The following is a 17,421-nucleotide window of genomic DNA, read 5'->3' as shown; positions in this document are numbered from 1 at the left end:
ACTGTTTTTCGAATACTATGAATTAGGACATACCACTCGCCTCGTATACTGATTTTTGCCTCCTATATAGTACGGGTGGGCCGACCTGATATTCTGTATCGATATTAGTCGGATATTGACGAAAATGTCCGGATCTAATATTGTAGAAGTCGGGGAGAACAATACGATCCCAACACGGACCTTAACTGTCATCGCAACTTGGCGTAAAGGCGACTTACAGAGCAACACGCCATAAAAGCGTGACATAAGCAACATGCTGTAAAGAGCGGCAAGTATAAGCATAAGCATATGAAAGTTATGGTTTACTTCACACATTTACTTTACATTTTTATGGCTAACATATGTGTTATTTGCAGCATAATTGATTAAAAGCTTTGACAGATACTAAAGGTTGTGGTATCGACAGTGGTATCGATATCGGTATCAGACAAGAAAAAGTGGTATCGGCCCAGCCCTACTTTATAGTATGGAAGTAGGCAATTTCGAACATAGCAAGGGTTTAGGCAAGGACGTTTTATAAGTTCCTAAATATTAGTATTAAAACAGGTCTTTGCAATGTAAATTTGTAGTCTAATTGGAAATCACTCATATTGAAGTACACTAAATGTAATACAACAAAAAAAAGTTTATTTTTCCCTCATGCACAGCTTTTATTTAATTAGGAAAAGCTTTTTAAAAAGCTGTCTGCAGATATGTTAAAAAGACTCAAGCTAAGTGTCAGGTCAGATGGGTCAATGTGTGCTGGCGGCTGCACATAACCTTCTTGTTACCTTACACTTGTCTAAAGTGCTTTAAAACACAGAGCACTGTGAATTCAAATTTAACAGCAAGAAAGACATTATCATAGATCAAGATTCGCACGCTGAAAAGTTAAACATGCCATTACTTCCCCGAAAAGAGAATAAACTAAATGATGACGACTCACAAATGGATCTTAAACTACCTTTACTGAGCCGCTTGGGCATGCAGAATAGCTGATACAAAACATATTATCAGAATAGATCTCATTAGGATAATTCAGTGAGACAAACTTTGTGTGCCTAAAGCTGATTTGAAAATCTAATATTAAAAATTAAGACATACAAGCCTTAAAAATGCTTCTGGATAGATTGCTAAATTAAGGTTTAAAGTTGTATTGCAAGCATAAAGAAACCTCTGTCAGCTTAAGAGGGACATTTATCAAGTAGTCTATGGTGTCTTTAAAAGCTCAGTTACCCTCACTAACCCCCGATACAGGGCAGAAGAACGCTTGGCACTGTTACTCTATTACATGCAGTCATATCTACTGCCAGTCAGATCAAGTTCATACCCATTAAACTTTCATTCACACTCCTTCCTTTCGAACGACGGCTCAGAATCAGAAATAATTCAGACTGCACATCTAACGTATTCGCCGCTGAAACTTTGATAAGGGCTACCAAGTCATCGGTTCCCGACATCTAAAATTATTTATGCTGATCTCTTTCCATTTACTGGTCTTGTTACCACAGACGTCACTCACTGTGATGTTTGTAACCAATGTGTCTGGAGTACTTGGGCCTTTGAGAGAATGTCTACAGTGTAGCCTCGAGATCTCATAAGATTATTACTGATGAAAACCTGTTTTGCATTTGAAAAGAAGGACCGCAAGTACCATGAAAACACATGAATCGTCCGCCACATGCAATGATGGGGATATGAATATTAATATTCATGAACAAAAGCCTTACTCGACCTGTAAACAAATGAACCCCTTGGTTGAGAGAGACGTTCACGAGCGGTCTCGGGCACACGTAAACATACACAATAGATCCAGACTTAATTACATCCTTCATCACATGAATGATTCAAATCTACTGCAATGTGTCAGACCCCTGAAAGGAAGTCTTAATATGAATATAAGGACACCCTTGAGCTTCTTTATTATTCTCTTGGACTTGACTTTGAAAAGAGCTAAAGAAATGCACCTAAGGGAACCGTGATCAAAAACTAAACCTCATTAATACACAATGGACATGCTTGTGCTCTATACACGTAGCTGCACACTTCAGCTAAACAAACCTAACGTATATATGCCGTTTCAAGAGGCATCTATGTAAACATCACAGTGAGCGATGTTTAAACAGGAGTAAGTGGATGGAAGGTGCTTGACTATAATATGTAAGTGATAAGCTTGGGAAAGGATCTCTGGACCACCCTGAAAATACTAGTTCAGCAGACCTAATTTATTTTCACTTTAAAATACAAACAACAAGGTCTTGGGTTAAAAAATGAGGAAAGATCACAATGCCAAAAAAATATTTTCTTAATATTTTTAAGTACAAATATAAAAAAAATCTTAAATCAAGATGCATTTTCTTGATGAGCAAAATAACCTAAGAAAATAAGTCTAAGTTTAAAAAAAAAATGTGCATATAAAACAAGCCAAAAAATCTGCCAAGGTCTAGAAATAAAAAAAAAAAAAATTAAGCACTTAATGCAAGAAACATTAAGGAAAAATTGTCTTACCCCATTGGCACATTTTTTTTTAGCTTGTTTTAAGCACGAATTCACTAAAAAAATATGTTTTTGTCTAAAACTAGATTTATTTTCTTTTTTCTATTTTTACTGATAACAAGGCGAAAATTAAGAGAGTAATTTTTTGCAGTGAAAAAAGTGCTTAAACAAAAACAAGAGTAAAAGTAGGTGCATGAAAAAGAACAGGATTTCAAAGCAAACTGTATGCATGTGTTCCCAGTGGAGCTATGCATGTTTCTTTAGTGAATATTGGACCTAGATCCATAATGATGTATACTTAGCATATACATAGCTTTTGAAGTAATTCCTCACTGATATGATCAGTTTTAAAGCACACCCTCGTGTTCCAGAATAGCATTTGAACTTACAAATCTTGATCTTTTAAAGCTCTTCATGTATCATTTATTCTTACTGAGCCAATGATGTGAAATCTAAAGGTTGGAGCGCATTCAGACAGCTTGAGCAGTTTGCTTTTATTACATTTCATAAAAGCTGTTGTTAAATTGGCATTTTTACGTAAAGGATATCCAATCTATTTCCTTAAAGATATCAATTTATGCAGGGTTAGTACAATAATGTGACTACCCATACTTTACAGGTGAACCAAATTACCTTGTTTAGCCATTTTAGGTAAATATGTAAGTTAAGGCAAAACTCTTCTGTAAGGTACATCTCTATGATTAAAAACATATCATTTATTGTAACAAGCTAATAAAAAAAACTGTTTTTCATAGGTTTGTCTGTCATAGAGTCTTGCTTTTGTGTGATTTGGCTACGAGACTCGACACTGCCCCCCATCGTTTAAGAGCGAGTATTGCAGTCTGTCTACACTGTACACCTGCCCATACGATTCGCAGACAACTCTTGCCATCATGAACAATAAATACATTATTTCGCTTTTAAATTATCGTGGGGTGAAATTATACGAGTTAAAGAAAAACAAGTGACATGTTTACACTTTAAAACGACCAGGTTTTCAGATTCACCAAGACAACATTCAGAAAAACTGAGAGAGACAAAGCCAAGCCACTGATTTTAGCTCACAAAGAAAATCAAAAAGGATGAGAATGGACAGGTTACAACTGTCTGCTATAAAAATACAAGCAATGTTATCAAATTCAATTAAAGAAGATATAGAGGGGGGAAAAAATCAAACGTGTTGGATGTTGTTGACCACTGGTTCAATATGTGATAGATATATAAGTGAAAAATCAATATGAAAATTGTATTGATAGTAGTGCATGTTGAAAATTATGTTACACAAATTCATACAGTACAAGCTTATGCGGTAATGCTCACAATACTGATGTCTGTAAAAGCCAAACACGTGAATAAGATGCTCAACCAATTTAAATCTCTATATTTGATCTGATAATGCTTATAAAGTTCCAACAAACACAAAGATATAGGAAGCCAATATTACCTCATTCATAACATCATGTGAAAAAGTACATAATTCTCCTGTGAAAAGCAATCTTTGAAAATGAACCCCTCATGTGTCAAGCAATATAAAGCAAGTGATAAGTAGATAGAGGGAGATGAATAGAGTAACTGCTTCAGAGAGCTTCGGATGGCGTACGATACAAATCCAAAGAAAAATTCCTCGGATCCTGGATAGGACGTGAGCTGCGAGTAAATCCGTGTCAGGGTAAAGGAAAACCGTACTGTACTGGTCAACGCGAATGTTTATTCTTTGTTTGGATAAAAAGTTTACATTTTTTGCAATGTTTACATAAACATTCCTAATACGGCGTTTGTTTATTAAGGTTTAAGATAATATCCGTTCATGAATTAATGATGCCTTTAATAATAATAATGCTCAAATAGCCTACATTAAAACTTGACAGACACAAAGTTTCTAATTAAAGTAAATTCATGAATAAATAAAGGAATTTAATGTTTTGCATTAAATTGAACGAAAAAACGAGTCCCTAAAATATGAATCATATCCAAAAAACTGATGTGAAAGACACATCACAGTGACCATATCGCATCTCTTCAGATGTATATATCGGATGAGTTTATTTTATCATCTGGACACATAACTTTGAAGTTACAAAAGTACTTCACACTCTCATCCCACTCCAAAACGTTAAGGCTGTTTTTAAAAATAACCAGATAGACAGGCGTAGCAAGTAAATAAAAGAGGTTTTACCTTCGGATGTCCTGATGCAGTGAAGAAAAGTGTATCGTATATAAAACGCAACGCGTAAAGCGCAATCTCCGCTTTCCGTATCTCCTGTGCTGTATCCCGTTTCTGTGAATGACTTCCACTGAGAGACCTGCAGCTGCTTTACTGCGCTGTGCTGGAGAGAGGCGGCTACTACACAAGAGCACATGAAATTCAAACGAAAAGGGGTGCAAACTCTAGAATGAACATCTAATATTTTCATTAAAAGATGCAAAAACCTGTTAAGTTTATGTGATAGCAACTAGTTTCTGTATTAGCAACTAGTCTGATGACTTATTACAAATGAATAACATTACATGTTTTGGGGATTCAGCAACACCCCTATATTCAGCTGAATGGTTTGTCCCTAGAATCTGTGAGGTACCATGGCAATCAATTAACCGTTTGGAGTGTTAGCTCACAGTGTTACAACCAAGACCACACTTATGTGCCGTAGTATAGTTTTCAAATGATTTCATAATTTTCAGTGCAGTTAATAAATATACGCTTTATTAAGTGTACTGTGCTACAACATGGTACAGTGATGGCATCAGTAATAAAAAAGTACTTTATATTCGTTATAATGATTGCATGACCAGACCAGCATGGTAGCCTATTACAAATCTCTTAAAAATTAAAATGATATTTAATATATATTAGCTATATGTAAATATCAGTGGACATTTAAATAGTGTTTTTGAAAATTAAGGTTGCCAATTGGCTGGACTGCTAAAACGTTTTGTCCTATTTAAAAACATACAGTATGATAGCCTATGGTCCAAACACTGTTTATGGTGATGGCAAAGCATCTTGGCACAGTTAAAATATTTGTGTGGCACCACTGTCACATCCAGGTGGTGGCAGTGACAGATCAGTGTGTCTGACATGACCAAACATTACACAATACCTAAGTGTATTATAAATACATTACGCAGGCAAGCGAGACATAATAAAAACAAAACAATATTAACATATACAAATATGTTTATGTAACAGTTGTGGCATAGGCTACTGAGGAACTTACCTTTAAACGACCTGAAAAATAAATTAGTCAATTTTATAGCCGAATTTTTCTTTTTTTTTTTACTATGAACTGCCTGCATAGGCAAATTTACTTGGACTATTTTGTTACTTTATTTTTAACGTGATTATTATTATTAATACAAATATATCCATTTATTAAGCATTCATTTATTTAAATTGTCATTTTGTTATTGCTGCTGTCGTAATCATGCTGTTATTTCCCTAATTCATCCCTGTTATAAACGTCACTGTTAGTTACGACTGTTGTGATTTATTGCTTTTGTTTAATTTGCATTACGCCCCTAACGCACCTCTACAACATTACTGACTGATTTACATATCCGACACGCTTGAACGCACACTTACAAGTATGTAAATCACAGACATGCAAACTTTACGAGTTTAAAAGTATCGTTTCACGCTACACTACATTTCCCATGATGCATTGCGTTCCTTAGGGATCGGAGGAAAATGGATTGCGCCTGCGCAGACAGACGTGGCAGCGGCATCATGGCTTCTGGGAACCGATACGGGAGACATAGGATACAGATCGAAATGTTCATTTTATTAACGTTGGTGAGTCTTTCCAAATAAATGTATGGGTTTATATGATCATTAATACGAAAGAAGCTCGTCGGATAGTTGTTGTATATTTGGCGTTATACGAAAACGAAACAAAAGGGAATGATCTTCTATCTCCCTTGCAGCCGTGGCTTAAAGTTGACAGGAGATCACACACAGGCACACACACACACACTTAAGATCAATCAGATAATTCAGTCTCATTCATTATAGTTTTAGCAGGTCTTGTTTTTTGGTACAATACGATTGGCACAAGGGTGCACTGTCTGCTGATCTGTGATTTACATCTTTGTAAATGCTCCTATAAAATGTTCAATTTAGTCACGTCAGATGTGCTTTTAAACTATTGTAGCAGTCATTTTTCAGCATGCATTAGGACAATTAACCATTGTTTTACTTATTAAAAAGATAGTAACCATGTATTTGTTCAGATTGATTACCATTGTATAGTTTAACTACAGTTATCATGGTTAAACTTTGGTTATTGCAGTAAGACCATAGTAAATTTGTGGTTACTGTGATTTTACAACAGATTATATCGTAAACAGTGGTTACTGTAGTAAACAATGGTACGTGATGGACCAGTGTTTGACTCAATGCAACATGCATATGACTCATGCAACTGAAAATTTGAATATATTTTATTTCGCAGCTAGGAATTACATGATGTTTACTGTTAACATTTTTTATTTTGTACATTTGCACTTTATTCCTTGTTTAACAGTGCAAAAATGAGCTTGTTAACCACTTCATTTGCTTTAGTTTAAAATGCTCCACCCTCCCCAGTTTCACAAATTGTTTGAGACTCAAAAAAATGCATAATGCACCCAAAATCATAGTCAAATAGTGGGTCTGCCACGTCAGTCAACTTTCATAATGCAGGAGCTTTCGTGTCTCACATCCTGTTTTGCGCCTGCCATAGCAAACAAAGGTACTCTCCATGACTGTATGGACTTTGTCATGGTTGGGCGGGGGAAACCACTTTCTGTTATCTGTTCTGTTCTTCCCTCAAGCCCTCCCGCTTGTCAGAGGAAATTATCAAATCTCCTAATTGTGATTACAGGCATGCAACTAACTCGCACACCTAACGCCCCACATCCATTTGGATGGAGATACTGTAGCTACCCATGGTGGTGAACTACAGCGACTAATTGAACTTGGCTGTCTGGGACGGTGTGTGGGCACGTTTGACTCATAGACCCATTGAAAATTCTGGAGTGGACTCATTTCTGTGTATTTGTGAATTATGCACGATTCATGACAGATTTGCAGATTCACAGCCCCTCGTGTTGTTCGGCTCAGCAGGTTGAAGCAGGGAGTTTGGCTAAAAGCAGTTTGTGCTGAATCTGTGAGGCACTAAAAGTGAAAATGAGATGCGGTTTCTTATGCAGAATTGTGATGTATGCATAGCGCATGCTGATTAAGCAAGATGTTTTTGCAGCGATGTGTATGATAGATCATTTTTAGTGTTTAAGTATTGTCCATGCTGTGCAAAATGTTTCCCGTGCTGTGCGCAGATGCGCGAGGTGTCCATACTGCAAATAATTAAATTGATAAACTATATTCAGTGTTATTTAGAGCTTTAAGTATATGAAATAATTTTAACTAGGTCTTGTTTATAAGTACCAACACATATCCTATTGTCATCTAATTGTAATAGTGTGCACACAAAAAACTCATTAAATTATTTAAAAATATTGAGTACACAAAGGCAATGCAAATATGCAAATTTGGTCAATGTGATTGCCTCGAATGTACGATATTTGCCCCAATCGCGGCTTCCTCGCAAATTAAAAAAATTCAGCTTGAGTGGGAAATTTGCATGACGCAAAGAGCTTACTGACACGTTTGGTTGTATCAGAAAGTGCAAGAGAGTATTATAGCCATCTGTGTATTTGAGACTTCCGGGTAAAGAGCAGTAGTAGTTATTCAGCATGGTTGAAAAATGGCAGAAAGAAATGTTGTTTTTGTTGTTGTTTATCGTGCAAAGGTTTTATCCACGAATAACACAATGCAAAATAATATTCACTTTGTTTTTGTGTGCACACAGAGTAATATGTTTACAAGCATCCATGAGAATGTTTTAGCCTAAAAAAAATCCTTTTTTTCATGTGTTTACCTTTAAATGCAAATGAGCTATGGCTTTTGGTTAAAAATTGATCTGATACCTGTGAATATAGTCTGAGACAACAGCATCTTAGCTACATTAGTGCTATAACTTGCAAACAAACACATTTAGAAAAGCTTTTGGGTAAAGTTAAACAGTCAGTCAGTTGCTGTGGGCGGTTCTTTGTTCATGTGACATCACATTAACAAGAGAATCAAAACAGCATGTCTAATGAGGCTGCTCTGGTTTAATAGGTATTAAAAAACGAGAGATGGGTGTTTTTTTTTCATTGTACGGTGGTTGTGTTCACAATCTGCCAGCACACATTTACAGTGGCAAGAAAAAGTATGTGAACCTTTTGGAATGTCATGGTTTTCTGAATAAATTTGTCATAAATGTGATCTGACCTTCATCAAAGTCAAGGGTATTGACGACACATACTGTGTCAAAAAATTCATGTCTTTATTGAACACACTCATTTAACATTCAAAATGGCAATGAAAAAAGTAAGTGAACCCTTAGAATTAATAACTGGTTGACCCCCCAAGCAGCAATAACCTCAACCAGGTGCTTCCTGTAGCTGTGGACCAGACCTGCACATCGTTGTGGAGGAATTTTAGCCCATTCTTCCTGGCAGAATTGCTGCGGCTCTGTTATATTTTTGGACGTCTCATGTGTATGACACTCTTCAAGTCAATCCATAGCATCTCTATTGGGTTGAGGTCTGGGCTCTGACTTGGCCACTCAAAAAAGCGGATTTTGTTTTTCTGAAGCCATTCTGTTGTGGACTTGTCCTGGTGTTTTGGGTCGTTGTCCTGTTGCATCACCCACCTACTACACAGTTGCAGCTGACATACAGACATTCTCACATTATCCTGAAAAACTGCCTGATATACTAGGGAATTCATCTTCCCCTCAAAGATTGCAAGCTTGCCAGGCCCTGATGCACCAAAACAGGCTTAAATCATGCTGTTTCCTCCACCATACTTTACAGTTGGGATGATGTTTTCATGATGATATGCCGTGCCCTTTCTACGCCAGATGTAGCGCTGGGTATTTTTTCCAAATAGTTTAATCTTAGTTTCATCAGTCCACAAAACATTTTTGCCAATATCGCTGTGGAGTGTCAATATGCTCTTTTGCAAACTTCAGGCATGCAACAATGTTCTTATTGGTAAGCAGTGGCTTCATGTTGTCCTGCTGTACCCTGCTTGTTCAGTGTTTACGTATTGTAGACTCATGAACAGAGATGTTAGCAAGTTCCAATGATGCCTTTTTAATCTTTGGCTGTCATTCGGAGTTGTTTTTTTAACTCATTGATGAGTCTTCGTTGTGCTTTTGGTGTTATTTTGACTGGGTGCCCACTTCTTGGTAGAGTAGCAACAGTCCCAAAGCGTCTCGATTTGTAGATTGTTTGCCCAACTGTAGACTGGTGAATTTCTTCTATATTACTTTATAACCCTTTCCAGCTTTATGTAAAGCAACAATTCTTGATCGTAACTCCTCTGAAAGCTCTTTTTGGTGAGGCATGGCTCACATAAGTGTGTTTTTCTTGTGCAGAGCAAACTCCAAAAGCTTGAGGGGTTTTATCAGTCAAAGTAAATGTAGTCCACACCTTCAAACGTACTAGACTCCAAGTGTGCTAAAACCTGACTCCAATTAGTTTTTTTTTAGGTCATTAACTCAAGGGTTCACATACTTTTTTTTTTTTTAGTTTTTTGGTTGTTCTCAATAAAGACATGAAAGATCAGAATTTTTGTGTTATTATTTTTAGACACATTATGTTTGTCAATACCTTTGACTCCGATAAATATCAGATCAACAAATTTATTCAGACCACTATGAAGTTCCAAAAGGTTCACATACTTTTTCTTGCCAATGTATGTGCAAACAGCTTGTGAAAGTGGATGTTGCATAATATGCGCCTTTTAACTGTTCTTGTATAAAGAAAAGAGGCTCAGACATTCTGCCTAGCATAATGTTAAATTTAAAGGGGACAGAAAATGAAAAAAAGGTTTTACCTTGTCTTTGTTGAATAATGGTAGTCTACCCGCATTCACAAACATACAAAAAGTGCTAGACATGCTGAACATCTCAGTCTCATAGAAATTCCTCTTTTAGAAATGTCAGCCAGAAAACGGCCCAATCTGAAAAACTGATGCTTATGACATCACAGGCATCTCACTGCCCCTCCACTTTAAAATAATTGGCTACATTTTTTGAGTGGCAGCAAAGTCAGCCAATCAGTAATGAGATTGCAAGTTAAGCCAGTAGGGGGAGCCAAATAGGTGCAAAACCAATTGTTTAAAATCCCCCACCCTAATAGAGCTATCTGAGAGAGGTTTTTAGGAAGCTTCTAATGCATTACAGACCCAAACAAAACATTTTTTGTCTACATGTCACATCACAGAACAAGGATAAATCCCCCGTTCAATCATTCTATGTCACCTTTAATACATCTTACGTAGCTTTCTTTGGCTTGATGTCTGGAAACATGTAAGGTTTAGCTGTAAAGCTCTTTTTAAGCAAAGGCGCTATATATATATATATATATATATATATATATATATATATATATAAAAATAAACTTGATTTAACTTGACAGTCATTTCACGGAAGAATGAAATTAACGCTGGGTCATAAAACCACGAGGGTGAGTAAATGATGATCTGTATCTTTGGGTAACTTATATTTTAATGTCAACTCTTGCCTTGAGATATGACCGAAAACATTGTTTCTTCGTTTTTTAACTATAACACATGCACTATAACCTGCAACTATGCTTGCTAGCAGCACTCCACATTATCTTCAAATGTCACACAGCTCTTAAAAATTTCACATTTTATATTAAAATCCCAATTTCCTTTCTCGTTTCTGCTGAGAACGTCATGGGGAAGGAAGAAACAGAATTTTGTGAAAACAAAATAATTTCACTCTCGTGAAAGTGCTGTGATCTGTGTCATATTTATCTATTGCAGACTGTTTATTTGCAAGTTAATGATTTGCAGATTCTGCCAATTGAGTCCACGAGGAGTTCCTTCAGAAGGTCTCAATAAAGAGACTCAGCTAGAATAAGACAGAAAAATTTGTTCCTCCATCAACCATGTACCTTCACTGCATGTTCTCCATACTACTCCCTCGAGTATTAGCTGCTCATCAGATGAACAGCATGTGGTTTCTTCAGCCTGTTCTATTTACTTAGCATTGATCGACATTGAAACGATCAAGCCTGTCCATCAATGCTGTTCGGTGTATGATAATAACAATGACAGTTTTGTGAAAGAGCTTGCATTGTTCGGATAATGTCCACGTCGAACACGAACGCTCGGGGAAAGCCAAATGGAAGTCTTTGTAACAGGTACAGAACATGATGATTGCCACACAGTAATGGGCTCGTCCTATTGGTCGACTGTCAGGTATGGACTGAATGTTTGGAGAATACGCGGAACACCAAACAGGGTCAGAATACTGATGTGAATAGACATTGTACAGTGGCTCTTTTTTTTCTGAATAGGCTTGAATGGTGCAGTTGTCTCTTTGCTGGAGCTGTATGTTATCCGTTAAAAAGATGGGTTAGTTTGAGAAAAGATAAGACTGCTTTTATAATGTCACAGCATTTGAATGTGTAGTTTTATGCTTTTATGGATTCTGGGGTCAGTAAGAACTAAAATGTGAGTTTGATTACTTTAGATTGAGATCCATAGGAAAAGTGGTGGTAAGGGTGGCACATTATAAATCTTTTAGCTTGGTTCATGAATATTAATTAGGTGATGTAACATTAACAGTGCTTCTTCCTGAAGAGCAGGTTCTAGGTGCAAGCATACAAGATTATGAGATCGTTCAGTTCATTGATGAAGCAACCTGTTGCTCATCACTGTTTTGTACTTTGCCCCTGACTAAACTATACAGTGGGTTGTTTAAAGTAGCAGGGGAAATACTATAGAGATCAGTTTAAAAAGGTATTATATCATAGTTTTGTTTTTCTAATGTATTATGTTTATTTATAGCTTATTCATACATCGTTAGAATGGTCCCTAGCTTTTACTGGGGTGGTACCCTTTCAAAAAACTACATCTTTGCACCTTAAAGGAATAGTACATTTTCTTAAAAGAAAAATCCAGATAATTTACTCACCACCATGTCATCCAAAATGTTGATGTCTTTCTTTGTTCAGTCAAGAAGAAATTATGTTTTTTGAGGAAAACATTGCAGGATTTTTCTAATTTTAATGGACTTTAATAGAGCCCAACATTTAATACTTAACTCAACACTTAACAGTTTTTTTCAATGGAGTTTCAAAGGACTATAAACGATCCCAAACGAGGCATAAGGGTCTTATCTAGCGAAACGATTGTCATTTTTGACAAGGAAAATAAAAAATATGCACTTTTAAACCACAACTTCTCGTCTAGATCCAGTCGTTATGCGCCAGAGTGACCCCACGCAATACGTTATGACGTCAAGAGGTCACAGAGGACGAACGCGAAACTCCGCCCAAGTGTTTACAAGTGTGTTGAAAGAGGACCGTTCCGACATTGTTGTATGTGGAATGATACTAATTAATGTCTTTGTGTCAGTTTATTGTTTACAATGGTCCGCAAATGTGCGTTTTATATATGTTACACGTGACCTCATTACGCATTTACGCTGGACCGGACCTAGACGAAAAGTTGTGGTTTAAAAGAGCATATTTTTTATTTTTCTTGTCAAAAATGACAATCGTTTTAGATAAGACCCTTACGCCTTGTTTGGGATCGTTTATAGTCCTTTGAAACTCCGTTGAAAAAAACTGTTAATTGTTGAGTTAAGTAATAAATGTTGGGCTCTATTAAAGTCCATTAAAATGAGAAAAATCCTGCAATGTTTTCCTCAAAAAACATAATTTCTTCTCGACTGAACAAAGAAAGACATCAACATTTTGGATGACATGGTGGTGAGTAAATTATCTGGATTTTTCTTTTAAGAAAATAGAATATTCCTTTAAGAGTTCATATTATAGTACCACAGAGGTACAAACTGGTACCAAATATTAGTAGCAAATGTATTCATATTTTAAATGGTACATATTCCCACCTTTTCAAAGGGTCCTTCATGTCCAAGTGACAATGCTTTTGACAGTGTAGAAGTTTCTTTAATAAAATATTGTTTTTATTTTCATAACTATTATTAGTTCACTTATAATACAAAGCACTCGACACTGGCTGAAAAACAGGTTTCCCAACCTGTAAAACGACAGCTAAGCTTTCTGGCTTTCTCCAAGAAACCTTTTCCAAGAAATATACCCAATGACTTCATAAACAAACTGAATGAAATCCAGATGAAAGGATTCACTAAAGTAAAGCATTTATAGCTGAATGATAAAGCATTTATATAAGCTCAATGATGTCCTGGCACCGCGTGTTTAATAAAAAAAAAAAGTACTCTACTGAAAGACAAATGCATCCTTGTTTGTTAAAGGAAAATATTTTACTTGTTCTTACCTCAACTTAGACAAATTAATACATACCTATTTTCTTTCAATGCATGCACTTAAAGCAACACCAAAGAGTTTTTTTTACCTTAAAATAACGCTTCCAAAAAAGTTTCAGTGATTCATCCACTCTAAACAGGGTGAATGGCACTTTCACATTCGCTTTGCAGCCCTCTATCGGCCAAAACCGCACTAAAGAAGTTTCCAACCGTCGGGTAGTGGTCCTGTAGTCCGAGTGAATACTACAAAAACTTGCTTTACGGCAGACCTACAATCCAATCAGAGCCAGCTATGCCTCAGTATTTATGACAGTGGGTAATGGACAATTACGCTTCTAACCTGTAGGGGGAGCAAAGAGCCAAAACTCTTTGGTGTTGCTTTAATCTTTGTACAGGGCGTCTGAATGTGTTAGCATTTAGCCTAGCCCAATTCATTCATTAGGATCCAAACAGGGATGAATTTAGAAGCCACCAAAAACGTCCATGTTTTACCTATTAAAAGACTGTTACATGCGTAGTTACACAAGTATGGTGGCACAAAATAAAACGTGACGATTTTTTGAACGGATAAAAAATTTGAACTATATTGTATGGCGGAAGAGCACTTAGTTTGCAGCACTGTGTTTATGTAGTACATTGTACTCTGAAACGTTGTTGATTTCTTATTATATGACACTTTTAAAGCTTTTGAGCTTCAGCAACTAAAAAAAGTAAAGTGATCCTTTTATATTCTTCAGTACGTTTCCCTAATATTTCTTCATAATGCATCACAGCATCTGCTCTTCCTGTCATCATGGCTGAAATCATTGAAGTTGTGAATTCTCAGGTCCGCCGGCTTTGCAGGACTTTAATTAGGCCAGACTGTCATCCTTATACGCCGGCTCCAGGGCCGCAGGGATGTCACACAGGTTGACTGTCCCCGATGTGCTTTCATAGGGAGGAAGTGAAACATTAATTTTGAGAAGGAAAGTTCACTCTTCATTTTTGTGTTAAAAATGTAATTTATGAATCTATGATAAAGATACTTAGTATGCGTGCCATGGGTAAAACATGTGTGTAGATATTTAGAGATGTGAGAGAGACATTATAACATTTAGAAAAGCTTTTAGGTAAAAGTTTAAAGGTAAAATTAAGCAGTCAGTCAGTGGCCTTGGGCAGGGCTTTATCAGTGTGACATCACATTTACAAGAATGTTGAAGGCACAGCCTTGCAAAGTATAGTTTTACTCGTACGTGTACGCAAACGTTTGACGCATGTGCATTGCGTCAAAATGCAATGCATCTCCTAGGCTACATATTACATTTTCCTGTAGGTGTCCTCTTGCTCGCTCTCTCGCGCTCTCTCGCGCTCTCTCGCGCTCGCTCTCTCTCTCGCGCTCTCTCTCTCTCCTCATGCAGCAGCCGGCCGGTGTCTCGCGTGCAGAGGTCTCTCTAGGCAAGCACAAGGAGCTGCGACGCCAAATAAAGAGTTCTTCTCGCACATAATGCTAATAGTTGTTAAGTTTTCTGAGCAAGCTAAGACAAAACTCGCGTTTATATCAGTGACATGTGCGCTGCTGCAGCGATGTAGTTTGACGCGCCATTTGCTTATACAAACATATTTGAACGTGGACTTTTTTGGACTTGAAGGTCGTGGACTATGGCTGGACCCCATAACGTTACATTTATTCAACTGAAAGATCTAAAATATTTTCTAAAATATCCGAAAATGTGTTTGTCTGAAAAACGATGGACATATGCAACTTGGACAGCTTGGGGGTGAGTAAATCATGGGTTAAATATCGTTTTTGGCCGAACTATCCCTTTAAAAGGGACATTTCACTTTTTTAGTATGTAAAAAAATCTTTAGTGTCCCCAGAGTACACAGGTGAAGTTTTAGCTCAAAATACCATATAGATAATTTATTATACTGTAGCATGTTAAAAATTTCCACTTTATATGTGTGAGAAAAATTTGTGGTTTTTGGGTGTGTCCTTTAAAATGCAAATGAGCTGATCTCTGAACTAAATGGCAGTGCCGTGGTTGGATAGTGCAGATTAAGGGGTGGTATTATCCCCCACTGACATCACAAGGGGAGACAAATTTCAATGAGTTTTACCAAAACTAAGTTACTGGGTTGATCTTTTTCAGATTTTCTAAGTTGAAAGAAGCACTGGGGACCCAATTATAGCACTTAATCATGGAAAAAGTCAGATTTTTGTGATGTGTCCTCTTTAACAAGAGAATTGAATCAGCATGTCTAAAGAGACTGCTTTGGTTTAATGTGGATTAAAGAAGGAGTGAGTAAATTTTTTTCCATTGTAGGATTGTTGTGTTCACACACCGCCAAACCACATTTTTGTTCAAACACCTTGTAAAAGTGTTTTTTTATAATATGTGCCTTTTAAGAAGATTTGATGTAAACCACTCTCTAATCTCACTTATCAGATGTCAGATTTCTTTCAAGCTGAAAGCAGCCGGTTATGTGCAAATAACATTTGATATCAACAGTTTAGTAATTTCCTTTCTACATTAAGCATGCGTGCATATGAAGCAGATCAAAAAGTGTGCTTGGTTGGCTCACGGTGTCTCTCTCTGTTTACTCTCTGTCCGGGTCTGTCTGCTCTTGACATTTTCCTTTAGCGGTTTTATCTTTTGTCACTTTATCAGCTTAGCACCATCCAAACTCCAAATGACATGTCTGCTGGGAAGATTGATGGAGAGTCTCGCAGACAGAGCGTTCTCTTTTGTGAGATTTGTATTGCAGGCACTATAATACAAACAAATAAAATGCATAATTAAAAAATGAATCTTACATTTACATATTTAGCAAATGCTTTAATCAAAAGCGACGTATGCATTGCAAGGTATGCATTTTTTATCAATATGTGTGTTTCCTAGTTTCGAACTGACTCGTGACCTTTTGCGCTGCTAACACAATGAATCAAATGAATACATTTCATGCTTACAATTTCCTAAAGGGCACATGAAAATAACTGATCAGTAGAGGAGTCACGTTGGGGCAAACTGATGTGAAGCAACAACTTATGATATGCTGACACTTGTCTTTAATGACTGTTGCTGCTTTGCTGTATATCATTGTGTTTTGACGCACTGATGGGATTCACAAAACTGCAGCAATTATATTGCCACACAGTTCGGCGTACCGCTTTGAACCTTCTGTGATATTTGTTCTTGACAGTGAAGAATGATAATCTCTATCTGTGTGTCTCTGTCCTCCTCAGGTTACAGTGTTATCTGCTCTGCAGGCAGTAAAAGTGTCTCCACTCATAGAAAAAGTCAATGATCACAAGGATTTCAAGAAACTTCTCAGGACCCGAACTAATGTTCTTGTCCTGTATACTAAGTCAGGTTAGTCATCTTTTTGTTACTAAAGTGTTAGTGATGCAATAAATGTTTCAGCTTTAGTAGCTGATCAGAAACTCTTTTATGTAAAACACAGATAATGTATGTGTGATACTGGTGCAATGCATTGCAAATTAACGGTCTTGTTGTACATTCTTAACATGCATGCAACATCTTGTGTAATTTTGATATTTGGCTAGAGTTTACCTTTAAAGCAACACGCTGACTTT

The 17,421-nt window shown here is 36.7% G+C and overlaps 3 protein-coding genes across 6 annotated transcripts in view; 1 reads left to right on the top strand and 2 right to left on the bottom strand.

Moving 5' to 3' along the window:
- Window positions 1-4,782, bottom strand: part of sema5ba (sema domain, seven thrombospondin repeats (type 1 and type 1-like), transmembrane domain (TM) and short cytoplasmic domain, (semaphorin) 5Ba) — a 199,692-nt gene extending 194,910 nt beyond the window's left edge. For 3 of the 4 annotated variants that reach the window (XM_065251983.2, XM_065251986.2, XM_065251985.2), the window contains exon 1: window positions 4,652-4,782. The gene's annotated coding sequence lies outside the window, so the exon portion shown is untranslated. The remainder of the gene's footprint in view (window positions 1-4,651) is intronic. The other variant, XM_065251984.2, reaches the window with a different exon arrangement.
- Window positions 1-17,421, bottom strand: part of hspbap1 (hspb associated protein 1) — a 464,289-nt gene that overhangs the window by 297,705 nt on the left and 149,163 nt on the right. The window lies entirely within an intron of this gene.
- pdia5 (protein disulfide isomerase family A, member 5) overlaps window positions 6,162-17,421 on the top strand; it is a 61,554-nt gene continuing 50,294 nt past the window's right edge. Inside the window, exons 1-2 of the mRNA XM_065251987.1 lie at window positions 6,162-6,265; window positions 17,071-17,197. Of these exons, the coding sequence (XP_065108059.1) occupies window positions 6,200-6,265; window positions 17,071-17,197 (193 nt within the window). The 5' untranslated portion in view covers window positions 6,162-6,199. The remainder of the gene's footprint in view (window positions 6,266-17,070; window positions 17,198-17,421) is intronic.

This window comes from Paramisgurnus dabryanus, chromosome 15 (assembly GCF_030506205.2).
Source record: "Paramisgurnus dabryanus chromosome 15, PD_genome_1.1, whole genome shotgun sequence".
In the NCBI taxonomy this organism is placed as follows: domain Eukaryota; kingdom Metazoa; phylum Chordata; class Actinopteri; order Cypriniformes; family Cobitidae; genus Paramisgurnus; species Paramisgurnus dabryanus.
This window is presented reverse-complemented; position numbering and strand designations above follow the sequence as displayed.